Source organism: Saccostrea cucullata, unplaced genomic scaffold (genome assembly GCF_032062105.1).
Source record: "Saccostrea cucullata isolate Sc308-1 unplaced genomic scaffold, CSIRO_AGI_Scuc_v1 ctg553, whole genome shotgun sequence".
NCBI lineage: Eukaryota > Metazoa > Mollusca > Bivalvia > Ostreida > Ostreidae > Saccostrea > Saccostrea cuccullata.
Genome location: NW_026927384.1, coordinates 84,509 through 103,255, shown reverse-complemented (window position 1 = coordinate 103,255; position 18,747 = coordinate 84,509). Strand labels below are relative to the sequence as shown.

At 33.7% G+C, this 18,747-nt stretch overlaps 2 protein-coding genes across 2 annotated transcripts; both read left to right on the top strand.

Moving 5' to 3' along the window:
- Positions 1-4,194: 4,194 nt before the first annotated feature.
- Positions 4,195-8,184, top strand: LOC134274300 (uncharacterized). The gene is made up of 3 exons (XM_062756565.1): positions 4,195-4,369; positions 5,994-6,045; positions 6,498-8,184. Exons 1-3 carry the CDS (start codon positions 4,195-4,197, stop codon positions 8,182-8,184), a joined length of 1,914 nt encoding a protein of 637 aa, XP_062612549.1.
- Positions 6,287-8,232, top strand: LOC134274302 (uncharacterized). Its single transcript, XM_062756567.1, has 2 exons — positions 6,287-6,341; positions 6,498-8,232. Exon 2 carries the CDS (start codon positions 6,505-6,507, stop codon positions 8,182-8,184), a length of 1,680 nt encoding a protein of 559 aa, XP_062612551.1. The 5' UTR covers positions 6,287-6,341; positions 6,498-6,504; the 3' UTR covers positions 8,185-8,232.
- The last annotated feature ends 10,515 nt before the right edge of the window (positions 8,233-18,747 follow it).

Sequence of the window (18,747 nt, the reverse complement as noted above, 5' to 3'; positions counted from 1 at the left end):
AATGTCGTTGGTAACCTTTTTATTCCTAAAGATGATAGTGACCTCCCCCGCGCTATCACGTTCTCTGTAGCCAAGGGAAGGAGACTAATTTGAGTCTCGGAATTTGATGCTGTTTTAATGCGTTATTTAGTGGCGTGGATCTAACTACGCGAAGTCTAATGTCGCCCTATACATGGCGTTTCAAAAGCTTGGGGGAATCAGATATTGTTTTTTTCTCTCGTCAGTGACATTTATGTCAGTGTAACATTAATCATAAATATCCTTATCTTCTTCTCGTAGCTATTTTATACTTTGCGATTGGAATTGTCGACATTTTCATATCGTTATTGGAGAGTGTTCGATAGTATTGTTATGTAAGACTCAATTCCTGCTTTTGATCTTGTCAAACTTGACCTTGTCAAATCCAATCTTCCTAATAATCCTGATAGGATTTTACAAAAATCTGTGGCTGAGTCTTTGCAAATACTAGAAAATGTTTAAGATTTATTTATCAATTTACAAAAACGTACATGACAAAGAAGTCTACCCCCCACCTAATTTTTATATAGTATTGTGTTTTACAAACAATTAAGAACAATCATTTGTACCCGTATCGTTTTAAGTGAAAATATAATAATTAGAGCTAAATGAATAAAGTAAATTCCACAAACGATACAGGTGAATAGTAGCCTCCCACTCCGAAAATAAAGGATTGCAGGACTGAAAAAATGCTGAAACCTGAATTTGGATTCTATAACGATGAAGGAACATGGCTGACCCTCTGAACAGGCATGTGAATATTGTAAGTAAAAATGTACTCACTCTCGGCTCAATCGCACAAAATATATGTACACTGCAACAATTTGCCTCCTTTAATTTTTTATTTAAATAAAGCTAATTTATGACATTAAAAATACTCCAAGCTTCCCACTTCCTGAGACACAAAGGCAAAAACTACTTAAACATAATAAAAATATCTCCATGTTATATTACATGAAGTGTGATATTTAGCATTAATTAAATACCGCTCAATATAAATAAAAAAATGTCAAGTCTTATTTTAAAGAATTTAGAGGCATGTATATATTGTTTCTACTATTTTTTCAAGAAAATCAACATTTCTACTTGCAGAAGTAAAACAAAGCATATATGTAATTTCGATCAATATCTCTCTCTAATACGACACCGCGACAAACGACATGAGTCTGATTTAATGTGAAATAGTACTGATTACGTCACTAAGGTGTACCTCACACCTTGCCCTTCCCTACCCCCACCCCCTTTTACTTACCTTTGTAACCCACTAATTCCCGAGGGGTCAGCCTTCCTCGAGTTCCCTCTGCTGGTATCCCCGCTTGTGAAGCCGCGTGTGTCACTTGCAGTCGTCGCGAGGCAAGCCAGGTGCCCACGCGCGCACTGCCGCAAACGCTAACATAACAGCTAGTTTTTCACACATATGGAAGCTTTGTCATATAGATATATATTCCATGTTTCTTTATGGTGATAGGTGGCTATACCTGTAACATTTGATTGGCTGTTACAAAAGAGGTCAAACACGGACCAAGAAGCTGAAATTTCTACTCACGAAAAACAAACATGATATTAAATATACTGTGTTGAATATAGAATTATCAGAAAAACAGAAAATAGAATAGGTAATTTTGATAATAATATAATCGTCTTTATTCTCAACAGGAGATAATAAGATACTGTCACAACAAGGCTATTATGGTGTTTGTCTCAGCTTCAGTATCCATTTCGTATGTTGAAGGGTTTTTGGTCCGCTTCACTCCAGGTAAACCAACTTACCTGAAAATAAGAAACTCACAACAAGCAGAAAAAAAAGGACAGCTGGCAAAAATTTCCGTCTCGATATTTATCCTATTTTGTTGTGTTGGGGTTAATTCCAACTCTTTCGGTACCAAAATAATTTCATTCATACACTACTACATCATCTTTATTTCACTGTGATGAAATAAAGAAGTCAAAGACCTTTCGTTAAAGATTTTTAATTAAAAAAAAGACAACCCCCCTCCCCTGTTGCTACATGCCTGTTACTTTCGTTTTAAAACTGTGCTGCAGTAAACACAATTCTATACTGTAACATAAAGAAACACTACAAAGGCAGAACGTATGGGTTTAGCTCAGTAGTCATAGCCCCACCCACTCAAAAGTTATCGCCAAAGTTATAGTTTTTGCAGTCAAACAGAGATACACACAGACGGACAAGACAGAAACAGATATCCCAGAATCTTTGGGTACAGGGGTTTAATAAAAGCCATGGAAAGTCTCTCTCTTTCTCTAAAGCGTAATACGATGTACACTACGTAGTATCTTTACCTGTTTAAACTTTAATTTCTAATTAAAGTTCAAATCATTGAATTATTATTTACGATTTAATGATGCCTGCATGGTGATAATGTACACCTCCTCTAAATCAATTTTTTTGGCAATACAAGCTAAAACTCATAAAAACTATATTCATGTTAATTTTTCTTAAAGAAATATACTGGGATTTTCATTATCTTATTTCTGGTCAAAACTCTTGGTAATGTATAATAATACATTATATATAATATAATAATATATATTATAATAATGATAATTTTCTGTCTACGAAAATCTCATGATACTAGCTATTGTTTAAAATCGAGAATATCTTAGAAAATAGTCAGTGGCCCTGGGGAAGATATATTGTACAGTTTGTGTACGTATATTGTACGTTGTGTATATCCTTCAGAATTGTCATTACACGCATTAAAAAAATCTTCAGAAAGTGTGGTAAATAAATATTGATAGCAATCATTTTTCTAAATCATTCATCCTAATAATGTAACTTATTATATAGCTAATAAATAGCCTCTAATAAAATACTACCAAAATCTAGAGAATTTAAGCGTTCAATATCTTGACGTTTTATTGAACGCTGTCTTTGTATTACGTAAACGAGTATGCCCAAAAAATTCCGAATACGACCTTTCAATATCGTACGCCCCGTTGTAAACAAAAAAGTCGTCTGATCAAATTCTCAGAGCTAAATTAACGAAATGAAGTGACATCTAGGTAAGATGTGTTTATTTTTCACACAAAATTAAATTATTTATTAAAAAATTAGTACGTATTAGACCCATTAAAATCTAAATAAGCAAATCATAACGCTCGGTAGGGTCATCGGAATGATGCGATATTGAACGCTTACAGGACAGACGTTAATTTGGATACCGATATTAAAAAATCATTAATTTGCCTTTTTTTAGTTGGATTAATTCTTATAAATTATATGGAGATGTTTTAGCTATAACGGAGTTATTGAACTTATATTGGTGAGTATTGGCACTCGTTGGCTGTTCAAATGCTCTCGCAAGCTCGAGCATTTGAACAGCGAATTTCTGCCAATATTCACCAATATAAGTTCAATAACCCTATATAATTTATCTTTGCTATTGTAAACTAACGTCAAAGTACTAAAAGTAGTACAAAAGAATAATATTTGCGTTCAAATCTGAATCCCCCTCCAAAATTCTTAAACCCACTTCTTTTACTAGACCGAAACTTAAAGTTCCGGAGATATTTCAAAGGGGCGAGTAAAAAGAGAAAACAGGAAAACAAGAGAAAATGCTGATTGGGGTTCGTGATGGGTGTATTAATACATTCTTTGAAAAAGAAATTGACTAAATATTTAGTACAACCCTAAATCCCCTCCTAAATACTTAAGTTCACACCTCTTACTTTGTACTAGACTGGCATTTTCTGTCTCATTCGTACGAAACGTATATCACAGACAGCAGACAGGCAAGCCAGTATAATACTAAATCGAAAGTGAAACTTCCGGGGGGGGGTATTTCAAAGGAGCGGGTTAGAGGAGAAAAGAACGCAATAATTCAAACAGAAAATAATCAAGAAAGAAATTGCTGATTGGGCTGAGTTATGTCTAGCTGCTGTAAAAATATTCACTATAGAGGGGATTACGGACGGGATCTGGGCATATATAAATTCTTTGAGAGAGAAATCAAATAAAAGTTACAAGCATAATTATGTTACATATACTCAACAGGAAAACTTTATCTTCCAGGAGGAAGATGGCGACTTCGTCTACTTGGACACAGGACGTGATCACGTATGATCTCTGTTACAACCCCACCCAGCAATTCTGTATAATAGATAAAGATGGCCGTGTATACAAAATATATCTAAAGGTGGGGATATGGAATTAATATGAGAGAGAATAACAATGGAGACGTTTGTGCCTGTGATATGAATGTCGATACAGTGACAGTGATGAACAAGACAGGAAGAGTCCGATTCCGTTATGATGGTACACCAGCCAGTAGAAATAAACCATTCAAACCTATAGACATTGCCACTGGCCCACTGAGCCAGATCATTACAAGTGATGTATAAACAATGACTGTCTTCATATCTTTTCTAAGATTTTTAGCTCACCTGAGCCGAAGGCTCAAGTGAGCTTTTCTGATCAAAATTTGTCCGTTGTCTGTCGTTAGCGTCGTTGTCTTTGGCGTCGTTGGTGTTGTTGGCGTTGTTGTAAACTTTTCACATTTTCATCTTCTTCTCAAGAACCACTGGGCCAATTTCAACCAAACTTGATACTGTAAAGTATCCTTGGGTTAATGTGATTCAAGTTTGTTCAAATGAAGGGCCTAGCCCTCTTCCAAGGGGAGATAATTATGAATTAGTGAAAAATAAATGGCATTTAAAAAAAAATCTGAAGAAGATCCACGGGGGCAGGAAAGATGAAACTCATGTTGAATCATCCTCAGGTAATGTAGATTCAGGTTCAAATCATGTTCCCGGGGCAAGGGTGGTGCCACAATGGCCGATCAAAGTTTTACATAGGAATATATAGTAAAATCTTTCAGAATCTTCTTTTCAAGATCCATAGGGACAGGAAAGATGAAACTCATGTTGAATCATCCTCAGGTAGTGTACATTCAAGTTTGTCTAAATCATGACCTCCGGGGAAGGGTGGGGCCACAATGGGCGATCAAAGTTTTACATCGGAATATATAGGAAAAATCTTCTTTTTAAGATCCATAGGGACAGGAGAGCTGAAACTCATGTTGAATCATCCTCAGGTAGTGTAAATTTAAGTTTGTCGAAATCATGATCCCCGGGGGTAGGGTGGGGCCACAATGGTCAATCAAAGTTTTACATAGGTATACATTTTTTCTACAGAATAGCAAAGCCATGATTAGTGATATCTATAAGGAAGCATCGTAAGGTAGTGTAGAATTAAATTTGTTCAGATCATAACCTCCAAGGGTAGGGAAGGGTCTCAATGGTGGATCAAATTTTTGTATAGGAAAATAAAGGGAAAAATCTCAATACCAGAAAAGCTATGTTAAGTCATATTGACATGTACTCATCCTCATGTATTAAAGATTGTAGCCCGTGGGCCTCTTGTTCTGTAACGTGAGATAAAACTTTTTCTTATACAGAGTTATTCAAACGTAAGATGCTTTTGCTTTTAACCTTATGAAGATTCGTTGAGAATGGGTATATGATGTATACATTACAAAATTAATGTGAATTCCATCAAACTTTGAAGAACTTGTACTTACTATAGGAATAGGGGATTTATATAGCTGTCAGGCATGTCGTAACAGGGAAGTTAGAAAATAATCATTGAAAAGCTGCCCCCTCCCTCCACACTCTTTTATATTGTAGTATAGTCAAAAAAGGGAAATGTAATCTGTATGAATGAAAATTGGCACTGAAAAAAGTTGATACCCAACCCCTCACCCTCAAAGTAGGAATTTCGATTCCAGGCAATTCCCCAATCCCTACTGGCAGATTTAGAGTGGGGCTTTTGTGTTTAAAAAATCACAAAATTTGATAAATCAGTGTTTTCTGTGTGTCTGTGGACCCTATCCTGACCTTAATCAGTGCGGTCCCCTTTTTTAAGATTTCTGGATCCGCCACTGCCCCCCCTTCTCCCCCCTCCGCATTTCTGCTTTTAATGTTTTTTTTCTGATAAATTGAAATTTTTCTCGGAGGCTCCCCAATGCTCACTCCTGTCTGTACTCTGCTATTTTCCACTTCGAAAAGGTAAATTTTCTGTAGTTAGACGAAAACTCTTTCTGTAAAGCATGATACATTCATTTGACTAAAATACTTGTCATTCGTCAGTAAGCATGGACAAATTTTGGTAACAAACATTGGTTTTTCTATTTGTCATATGTTAAAGATGATATATTTATGTTAACAACTGTTAAATATGTTGCTAAAAAAATCATCCCTAATATATGACCAATTCTAAATCGAAAGTTAAACTTCCGGGGTATTTCAAAATGGAACGCAATAATCTATACAGGAAATAATGCAGGAAAAAATTGCTTATTGAGGTTAGTTATGTAGAAAGCCTAATACTAGTAATATGCGCTGTTATTATATTTGCTCAGTAGGGGGATTGCTAGGGCACCATCAATAAATACTTTGAAAGAGAAAATGATTCAAAGATAAGCATGATTACAATATAACAGGTATACATTATTTTACAGGAAAAAGATGTGGTCTTCGCCCACTTGGGCACAGGACGTGTTCACGTGTGACCTTAACTGTGACAACCCCACCCAGCAATTCTGTAACAGCTGCCAGGTCAGTTTGTGTGGGGACTGTATAAATAAACATGTAGAAAGTCTGAAGTCTGAAACACATGACATTGTTCCCTTTAAAGACAGAAGTGAACGTCTCGTATTCACATCATGTGCTTCTCATCCAAACCAGAAATGTGAGGGACATTGCCAACAATGTGGTGTCCCCGTCTGCTTCAGATGTCTCACAGGTCCCCACAGCGGCCATACTGTCAAAGATATGTCAGAGGTGGTACAACAGATGAAAGAAGAAATCAAAACAGAAACTGAGGAAATTGAGTTTCTTATTTCAAGATTAACGATAAGTGGAGCAAGCATTGATCAGAAGATATCTAACATGACTGAAAAATTCAAAACAATGGAGAGAGAGGGAGAAAATCTTAGAAAAACCTGGCACAAAGAAGTAGACAACATTTTCGACACACTACAATTAACCATTAGGAAAATGAAGAATAGAAGACTCTCAGCTTTCAAAACATACCAGTCCATGCTGCAGAATTCAGCGTCAAACTTAGGTCTGAAAACAAAAGAGAACAAGAAAATCCTAAAGTCCAATAAAGTATCTGATGTTCAAAACTACAAATCAGATCTTAAGGATTTCAGGGACATTCCTATAGATGTTGATATGAAGATTCCTTCCTTAAAAATCAACACAGTTCAGGGGGGAGAACTCAGCATAGAATTAGGAGAATACAAGGCTACACTGACACAGACATCCATATCCAGTGGGACAGAAGATATCTCCGTTTTATATGTGAGAAAATTATTGGACAAAGCTCAAGTTATTGCTAACATTCCTTCTGGTATTATCCCTTTAGGTACCATTATCTGCATTGGATCGAATGAAGTTTGGGCGTGTGGTGAAGACAAATTTATAAGACGTATTAACATACGTGGATTTATGAAAGACATGATTAACACCGAATGTAAACCTTGTCCAAATGATATTTCAGTGACCAGACAGGGAGAACTGATATACAGTGATTACGGAAACAGAACAGTGAACATCGTCAGACAGGGGAGGATAGAGACATTGATCACTCTACCTCAGAGATGGCATCCACTGGGATTCTGCTGTACTAGATCAGGCGACATACTAATAAGTATGTATACTCCTGATGAATTTCATAAAAAAATAGTCCGGTTTCAGGGACAAACAGCAAGTACAGAAATTGATAAAGATGGCCTCGGACACAATATATTTAAATGTGGAGAAATGGGACTTTGTGTTGAGGAAAATTACAATGGGGATATTTGTGCCTCTGATTATGATGCCAAGACAGTGATAGTGATGGACAAGACAGGAAGAGTCAGATTCAAATATGATGGTACAGAAGCCAGGAGAAATAAACCATTCCAACCTATGTACATTGGTACAGACTCTCATAGTCTGATTATTATAACTGATGTTAATAATGACTGTCTTCATATTTTATATCAGAATGGACAGTTTATCAGATGTGTTGACAATTGTGGACTTCTGAGACCTGTTCGACTGAGTGTGGACAGGAAGGGGAGGTTATGGGTTGGGAGTCAAGAATCGGGTGAGATAAAAGTGATCCAGTACCTGGAGGTAAAGAAACATCCACTGTGATGCATGGAAAGATACTAGTGCTACTTTGTTACGAAGCTGGGCATGCAGATTACAGTAAAGTTCTTAATTCTATTTAAAAAAATGAACTTTAATACGCACTTGAGAAGGATACTTTCCTCTTCATATATGACATTCTTAAAGTCAAAGTTTCTTTAGAGGCTGACAGATTAACCACTGCACCAAACAATATGTAACAGCAATTGTTATATGCTGTGACTCTTGAATACCTGGACTTCGAACATTCTTCGAAAAGCTAGGAAAGTTGGTTCACAAATGGGTATCATTCCGAAATGTAGTCCTTGCTTACTGAAAAATGCAAATTTTATGCAGAATTTTAATATATTCATTGAAATAACTATTCATTTAAAAACAAATTTATTAATGAGTATTTGCCCACTTTTGTGTTTGCATACTATTTCATAGACAACAAAATTCAATATAAGTGAGATTCTTTTAAATTGTATCTGTAACTCCTCAGACTTACCATGAGAAAGAGGGGATATAAGTGTTAGTTTTTCACACCTCTTTTTAAAAAATCTAGGCATAGGGGAGTAAATGTCTATTTGGGCAAAATGTTTTTTTCTCAACGAATTAATTTCTTTACTTATATTAGCCATTGTTAAAGCGCCCCCCCCCCTTTGGAGAATGTCCTCAATCCTGAAATGTACACCCCACACAATGCAATATCTAGAGAAGGTATCGTACTATTATCTAGAATGATAAATAGAGCTACAGTGTCATGCATAGAAAAACTTACATTGATTGCACACAAAATGTTGCGCTCGGATCTCGTGATATTAATCAATATCTTTTTAGATGTTGCTCCACAATTATATGAAACAAACTTAAATTGAATTCAAATTGTAAATCGTTTAAAAGATTTCAATTTATTGGGATCTGGTGCTCTTACAACATGAATTTGACAATGCAATGTTGATAAACATTTTTTGTGTGTGTGATTCCGAAATCAGTCATTTCTTCCAATAAAATCAGATATATGTGCCTTTACGTGCTTAAGGAGATAAAGAAGAATAGCTTTATCTATAATTATGTAAAGATGCCAATCATAATCGGCAAGACATTGTATGAACTTAATGTAGAATCTACGTCTTATGAAATCATATCTAGTGAACGTGTCAAACATGTGCTAGATCCGTTATGGCGTCATAATTAATTTAATATTAATTTTTCTTGTACTTTACACTTTTGATAACAATTGTAGAAAATTAAACATTTTGAAATTAATGGAATTCAATTTACATTCAATTAATATATTTTTGGATAGATGTATTACGTTTTATGACTTATTACATTTCTTAAATTAGAGAAACTTGTACATGTAATTACCTTTCATTTACTAGATCTTGACCTTAAGTGGACAAATCCATGACTATCTCATGTAATGAAATTACACAACTTTTTGAAATAATGTGAACCATTTTGAAGAATGCAAAAGTTCTAAGAAATTTTCAGTTGCTAACATAATAGTATAATATCTTGATAAATGTGTCTGAGTCAAAGATGTGCTGAAGATTATGTGTTACTTTTGTCATATCTTTCATGAAATTATGTACATTCCGTTTCAATTGAATTATTTGATAATTATTTATGTATATTTTTAATGGTTGGTGTTTGGTTACAAATTTTCAATCAAATATGATCCTTTTAAACAGAAATATAAAATTTTTGATAAATATTCACATTGTAAATCTGAATGCGAACCCAAACTGTCATTTCATAATTGAATCCTGGGTAAGTGCAAAAAGGTCGAGAAAAAGAATCAGTTGAAAATAACTTATTCCTGTTTGTTTGGGAAAGGCAACTATTTAAACATTTAGGTAATTTCTTCATTATATTAAACATTGAAAAAAATCAAGATTTCACGGAAAAATCTACAGAGGTGGGGTAATGATAAATACTGTTACTACTAAAGTATTAAAAAATGCATTTTCTTTATTTATTCAATAATTCACTCTTTATAAAATGTTGACAAGGCAATAATGCCTTTTCAGGTCACTTCATTCAGGCATTTGCAATTCTATTATAAAATAGTTTCCTTGATATTCACAATTCAAAAGTATCTTATAAGTAGGAAATATAAAGAAATAATCAGCATCATGCATTTAACCAGTTTTTACATTTCTCATTCTACTGTTTTCAAAAATGTGCGATTTTTGTTGTTGGCAGATACAGCTGCTTTTTTATGTCTACCATCTTTATTGATATGCTGACTGATACATTTTTTTGTAATAATTGGAAAATTTAAAGTATATTAAATGAAAAAAATGTATTTCTTTTACTTTGAACCATTTGAATTGTGAGGGTGGAATTCAAGTACTTCAAATATCACGTTATAAATCTCAATACATAGTAATAGAACAATATAAAAATATATTTGAGGAAATTGCCGAGAAATATCGCGAAAAATAGCAAATTAATTAAAGTTTGGATACCGCATGCTTTCGTTTCAATTTTTTGTCGTGCTCCGTACCTCTCCGTTAGCGATATCTACAGAGCGGTAATTATAGGAGATTTTTTTTTAAATACAGAAATTTTGTCCAAAATTTATTGGAATCTTTCAGATACATATTTCTGTGAAATTTCATAACTATATGACGTCAGTAAAAGCTCCATAAAGTACTGGAACTATATACAGTGACATCATTAAAAAATGTTGGATTCATTATTTCTCCTAATTTTTACCCAAACAGCTCAAAAGTTTTAAAAAATAGACTTCTGTCAATTGCTCTCGTACATATTGTTGGTATTTGCAGGAAATGCGTTCGACTCGCCTTCACCCAAAGTGGCTGAATAATTTTCGCTGGACTCAATTTCAGGCCAGGAATGATATAATCAATGGGGGGGGGGGTATTTTATGAAAAGGAAATAAGTCTCAAAGGAAAAAAAACTAAGAAAAAAACTGTCACGATAACTCTGTCGGTAGAGCGCTCGCTCTGTGTTCGTATCTCGGCTGCGCCTGACCAAAGTCGATAAAAAAAATATAGGTATCGACTCCCTTCTCCGTGCGCTCGGCACTTTGAAATAGAAGGTGTGTGTCCTTCGGATGAGACCTTAAAAACGGCCCTCTGTCACGACAGGCGTTGGCACAATCAAGATCTTCACAGCTCGATAATCCTCAATGCCAAGCATAGTTAATAATTGAAGCAATTCACCGGTATATTTAAGGGATCACTGTCTAGTTTTGAGAGTATGCCAGGGCATCAACAATAGTGGGAAACATGGGATAATTTGCATAACGGGCGAAGCCCGTTATGCTAAAATTATCCCATGTTTCCCACTATTGTTGATGTCCCTGGCATACTCTCAAAACTAGACAGTGATTCCTTATATTTCCATTTCATTATGAAATAAAATTGTAGATTTAGACTTTAAAAATGTAGACATAGACTTAAATCACACGAGGACTTCCATGACAATTTCAATAGTCCTGGCCCACTGACGTCAAACACAAAAGCAGCCGCACGAGATTTACATGTATATTTGGGCTCCTTAGCTTCAGACAGACAGACACAGAGACAGATGCGCACGAGATTTGCATGCGTATCAGGCTTCCTTGGCACCTGACCTATCGACCTGCCTAATTTACATTCCGGCAGAATTATCAAGAAATAAACTCCGACAACTTTCAAAGAGTTATCACAGAGAAAAAGATTAGAAATGGAAATATATGAAGACATTTCCATGTGAGTGAAAATTCTCGAATGTGACGTTAATCAACATACTATCAATCAGTTAAAATAATTATGGATGGGGTGATCTTTACCAGACTATTATTTGTGTTGTTCAAAAGGACTTTTTACAGCATTTGGGAGTTTAAATTTGCTATCAAAATACTTCATGAATTTGTAGCTCTAATCACCAACAGATAATTAGTGACCTGGCCGTGATTTTACTGTATACCGTCTCCTTTGTTAAGTACTATCATATAATTTATGTGCATGTATAACTATGCATTTTCACCTCATGGGATAGGAAAAAGTTATTCCAAAAAATTTGTAATAAATAAAAAGGATTTTTTCTTAGGGGGGGGGGGTGCGTTTAAATGCAATACAGTAGTACGCAACCCGCACGAATTCCTTCCGGGGCCAAATGTCTAAAAGAAAGAGCTTGGTAGACGTATTTGATTTTAAATACGTATTTTGGTTTTTTTTTATTTTTTAGAAAAATCCTCTTTAAATGATTCGTAAATAACTGAGTATAAGTTTTGCAAAACTTTGCAAAATTCTATCTATATATGTGTTTGAACTGTCTAAAGTTAATTTAATAATGTCTTAGTTTAAGATTGTTTACAAATTTAGGATAAACCCATTACTGAATAATTTGCTTTCATTAAAACTAGCCTGAGTACTTTAGCATGTCAAAACCATTTCACAGCGAAATGCATGTCAAGTATATTTTAGACCGCAGAGGACCACATCCATCTTAAGTTGTACAAGTATTTGCACACTGTTAATAGTAAAAGCGTAAAGCATTCTGACATGCGATTATGTGTTCGAGTAAATGTTAAATATTCTGTTATTAAAGTTTAAATGCAATCATTTCAATGTAATATAAAATTAAGGTCTATAGTCGATAAAGCAAAGTTAAGGACAATTGCAGAAGATGCCTTCCACCCGTTAGACTGGTACATATTAAAATAAAGTGTGTGAAAAGCTGAGATATTTCGGATTTCGACAGGGTGGAGAGGTTATGGGTAGGGTTGTGTAAAAGAAATCAAATGTGTGAATAAAAATAAAAAATATATGTACACTGACCACTGTGTTTATCTTCTTACGTGAGGTGCAGGTAAATGAAATTCCATAAAGGGGGCAATTCTTTCTTGCTCATACACGCACGAGTGGTTATCAAAAAGTTCGTGGACTAGCGCCATAAAATTAAAACCGCTTTAGTTACATCGGTGAATTTTAAAATATCTATTCATCTAAAGAATAAACCATGAATAAAAAAATTTAATTTTCAATAAATTAGTTATTATTTTGTAAGTTATGGCTTTCCGGTCGGGCGAAACCTCCAACACGACGTTTTTGCGACTGAAAAAAAAACATTTTTGATATGATTATTTGACATCCAAAAATCCTATTAATTCAGGTGTGTTTTGGGACACACTTGTTCCATAAGATATGACATTTTTACTTTATTCTTGAAGTTCTATGAAATTTATCGTGAAGAACTATATGCGGTATATTGCATATATTTGCCCCCACAAAAGTCAAATTTTGAAAAATTCTTGAAATGAGCTGAATTCCAGAAATTGTATAAAAAATATGAAATAACAGAACATATTATAGTTCCAAAGTAGTTTATTGATTATTTATGTTTTTATGTGATCACAAACTCGTCCGATTTTATATCAATTTTTTAGAGAAAGGGCAAAAATGGACAATTTTAGCTATAGAATTTATAGAGCGCAAGTTTGCTCAGGAACGATATTATAACATATGTCACTGATGTTATCATACTACACATTATATCAAAGTATTGAGCCAGATCAGACCTGCGCTCTGTGATTTTTTCTCAAAATATTGAGTAATATATACATTTTTTCTGTAGAAATCATGACAATTTTAAACTTACGTTATTTTCGTGACGTCATTTCAAGCATATGACGTCATTGCTGATGAAAATATTCAGTGCTTTGAAGTCAGCATATATCCCCCTGGTTTGGAAGATAACTCAACATTTCTCCGTCAAAGTTTGCTTGGGGGGATTGGTTATCACCGAATAAAGTCCTTTTACATGAAATGCCCAAACAAATAAGGCCTTGAAAATGACTTTAAGAGGGGGAGGGGTTTCCTTTTCCAACATTCTATAAGAATTTGCCCTTGAAAAACTGGTATAGACCTAAGAAATGTTCAAACTGGCTACAAAGAAATAAATTTCAGCATTCAGAGCACTTGTGTTTTAACGTCAAAATAGATTCGGAATGAAAAGGGATGTACAGATAATGTCGATTTGTACAAGGGGTGATCAAAAAGTTTGCAAACTATCTCTATATTTACAAAACCAAAATTCAGATTAGAATGAAATTCGGTACACACAAAGCCATACACAAGATCAATAAATAGCATGTGCTGAATAAAGTTTCTCTCCTTGTTTGTGACGTCACAATGTGAAAATGACGTCACTATTTAGGTCACTTGTGACGAAAAATGGTTGTCTCAGTCGAACTCGTTCAACAAACGTCTGTACAATTTATTGTAATATATTAGAAATCCTTCTACAGTATCATATAATATTTTGTACACAGTTTATAGAGATAAATGAGTTCCTATAAATTCAATTAATGATTGGATTAATCGTTTTAGTGAAGGAAGGCTGATTGTTAAAAATGACACTTGTCATCTTGCCCAGTGAAAGCAAGTTTGAAAAGATATGTAATTTTATTAAGCAATTTTCTATCAAAGACCCCCAATAAGCACTTTGAAAAATAGTTGAATATTTGAACAATGATATAAGTATTAAATACCTAAGATATCGTTTACTTTAGATTTTAAACATATTAGATATGATAATATGGATGCACCCATTCTCTATCCACTTTGAATAAAGGTCTCTCCTGAGACAGAAGATTTGTGTTTTAATGGTCGCCATGCTTATTTTTGGAAAGGATGTTATTATCCACCCATTCTGTTGCCGAGATATGACCATTTCTGACAAATTAACTGTTCTTGTCATAAAAATTAACTCACATGAAAAGAAATATAAAACTCGGAAAAATCTTTTAACTTTTGTGACAGAACGCTACGGAGGGGGTCACGTGACCGCCAATATCACATGATTCGCGCATGCGCAGAACGGTTGTTGGTGTGCATTAAAATCGGGGAGGATTAATTTAAAATATAATCAACATTAAAATCAAATATTGAATCTTGTATGGAAGTTATGAAATTAGTTTGCGAACTTTTTGACACCCCTCGTAGTCAAGGTATGAAAAAGTCAATCACGTCAAAAAATGACGTTAATCATGAGTGGTTGATATTGAACTCCCAAAAGCAAAATATGCACAATCAAGCGAGAATCTCTTCCAATGTTTATATCTATTTGGAATATTATATTCAATGATAGCCGCTGTTCATGACATTGTAAAACAACAGCGCTGGATGATCATATAGTGTCGTTTTAATTTTATAATAATTTGGAAATTAATGTACGTATCAAGGTAAAATTTTCAACATTTCTTTATTTTTAGTTGTTTTATGTTCCTATAAAATTTAAAAGCACAGGCTACATAGTTCCAAGTTTATAGCCTCAGTCCGTGAAATTTTTGATATCCCCCCCCCCCCGCGTAGTGAGTGTTTTAAGTTTTTATATTTTTAAAATTAAATAATGTACTAATTACAAATGTTGACCCACGATCAAAGGAACTGCTATCTACTGACATATGTACTGTGGTACCTACTATAATAGCTATTGGCAGACTTTCTCGCAGTGATCCGGAATGCATTGAGTTAAGACTTGTCATTATATGAAGGCTATGGAGATAACGAACAGTATTCAATCTAAAAGTCCATAAAACAAACAAAATAAGAGCAGAGCAACACGGACCCCGAAACATCAGAGGTGGGATCAGGTGCCATGGAGGAGTGAGCATCCCCTGCCGACCGGTCACATCTGCCGTGTGCTCCTTGTCATGATCAGGAAATAACGGTAAAAAGTCTGTCGTCAATTTAGTGTATAAATAATGGACTAATAATTTGTATGAAAAACGTCAGTCAGCATTTGACTCAAAGATAAATTGTATTTGCTGACAAGGTCACTGTATCGACCATAGAACTTACGAAATGATGACTTTAAACGAGACTGCTGATATTCTTGTTTCATCAATTTGCTTGTCAATAATTTACCTCGTTTTAGAAATTGTTCATACATAGAGCATGCTCTTGCGTATCGAATCAACTGAGATATATATATATATATATATATACTCTGCAGGTGATGAAGGTATATTGCTGCATACATGTAAGTAAGGGAAGTTGACGATAGAAAAGTTAAAGTCATCGCGGTTATCATATAGCTTGGTTATTAGATTACCATTAGTGTCTTTTTCAAGTAAAATATCCAATAATGAGACAGAAGTGTCGGACTCTGTGGCATCTTTTATCTCAAGCTCACCAGGATATATCGTATCGACGTAGGAATGGAAATTACCATTATTAATTGACAATACGTCGTCGAAATATCTAATTGTCGAGTTGAATGCCACAGCAAGTGTTTTCTTCTTTTCACATTTTTCATAAATTCTGCTTCATATGAATATGAAAATAAGTCTGCTAATAACGGATTGCAATTTGTACCCATGGAAATTCTAATCGATTGTTGAAATAACTGGTCTTTAAAAACCACATCGATATTGTCAATCAGAAAATCAAGCATCTTCTTGATGTTAAAGTAACCTCTCAAAGCATTTACACATACACAAAGAGATATCAAATGTGAAGGCACACGAAAACAAAAACCCTTTATATATAATAATATATAATTTATTAATATAATTTATTAATTCAAATTATTTAAGAAGAAATATATTTTTAAATATTAGAAAAAATAAAATTTAAATAAAATTAACAAAATTAAAAATAGCAAAGCGATTTTATGTTTATACTTCCTTGAGAGGGAATTTTACTTGCATTTTATTTGACGTGTGTTACATGAGCTAACCAAATTTTGATTTGTGGTTTGCTACAGTTTTTTTTAATGTTTTTTTATTCAAGTTCATATTACATAGAACTGATCGTTATCAACAAGTTTATTTATTCAGTACATATTCAGCAGTCTTCAATGTCTGATTTATTAAAATACAGACCATATAATAAAAATTTACGACTCTTTTGAATCCATAATTGTATATTATAGAAAATTATACTACACGTATATTCTCATCTTCTCGTATAGGTAAAAATTTGAAATTCCCATTATATATCAACGAAAGGCAAATAAAACATCATTTTTGCATTTTCTAATTAAGAATTAATAAAAATATATATGTTATTGTTTTGAAAAATTATAGGTATTCAGGTATGAATTCACGTGTTTTATTATATAATACAAACTGAAAAAAGTTTGATATCATCATAGATCACTTAATTTCATATCACGCTGATAAGCATTGGCATTTAAGATTATAGTACATCCCATTTCTGTGTACTAGTATATGTTTTCTTTCATTTTTTTTACTAAAAGAATTTGTTGAATAATAGAAACAAATAAAAACATTTCTATGACTTCAAAAAACTTGACACATTTTAAGCTGTATATAATGAATTAAAATTATTGCATTCAAAGTTTTCATGTTGTCACATTTATAGTTAGATAGGATAGTAATGTGAATGTTAATGGTGTGTGATTTGTTGTTGTTTTTTTTATATATAATTTTAGATAAACAAAACAATAGACAAGTATTTAGTCTATTTAACTTTAAAAATGTGAGGTCAGTCAAGTTCAAAATTACTGAAAATAATTATTTCATTGTTAATATTATATATCATCTACACTCAATCTATATAGTTTTATTATTTTAAGCTCATATAGCTCTGAGAGTTATCGTAAATGTAAGACGAACATTGTAAGTACAAGTTTGTAATTATATATCTAAAACATGTATATTGATTCATTATTATTCGGTAAGCGTAGGAAAAAATTGGTAACAAACATTTTTTCCAGCTGACATCAGTAAAATATTGTATTGGTCTATTCATCTTAGCAATTGTCGACAAAACTGCTAACACTGGAGCTTAGAATGCCTTTGCGTTCAACTATGAATTCCCCTATTAAAATCTTAAATCCACTTCTCTTACCATGTTCAATATCAGACCGAAATTTAAACTTCCTAGTGTATTTCAAAGGGGAAAATTAAAGGAGAGAAGAACGCAGTTACTTTAAGCGGAAAGAACACAATAACAAAGGCACTTGTTTCGGAAATAAATTGCACCCAAAGTACTTAGTATAACAATGTTATTATTATACTATGGGTGAAAATGCATTTCCCAAACATGTGCTTGTGGGAAATAATCCAGAAAAATTGCTTATTGGGTTTAATTACATAGACTATATTGATAATATACGCCGGTATAATATCTGTCGTAGAGATGATATTAAAATTGAATAATTTGATCTTTGAAAGAGATGAGCATAATTTCATTACATTTTTAAAGTTAAACTTTATTTTACAGGCAAAAGATGGCAACTTCCTCCACTTGGGCACAGGACGTAATCACTTGTGATCTTTGTGACAACCTACCCAGCAATTCTGTAACAGCTGCCAGGTCAGTTTGTGTGGGGGCTGTACAAATAAACATGTAGAAAGTCTGAAGTCTGAAACACATGACATTGTTCTTTTTAAGACGGCTCGTATTCTCCCCTTGCGCTTCTCATCCAAATCAGAAATGTGAGGGACATTGCCAACAGTGTGATGTTCCCGTCTGCTTCAGATGTGTCAAAGATATGTCAGAGGTGGTACAACAAATGAAAGAAGACATCAAGAAAGAAACTGAAGAAATTGAGTCGTTGATTTTAAGAATCGCCCAAAATGGAGAAAACATCGAT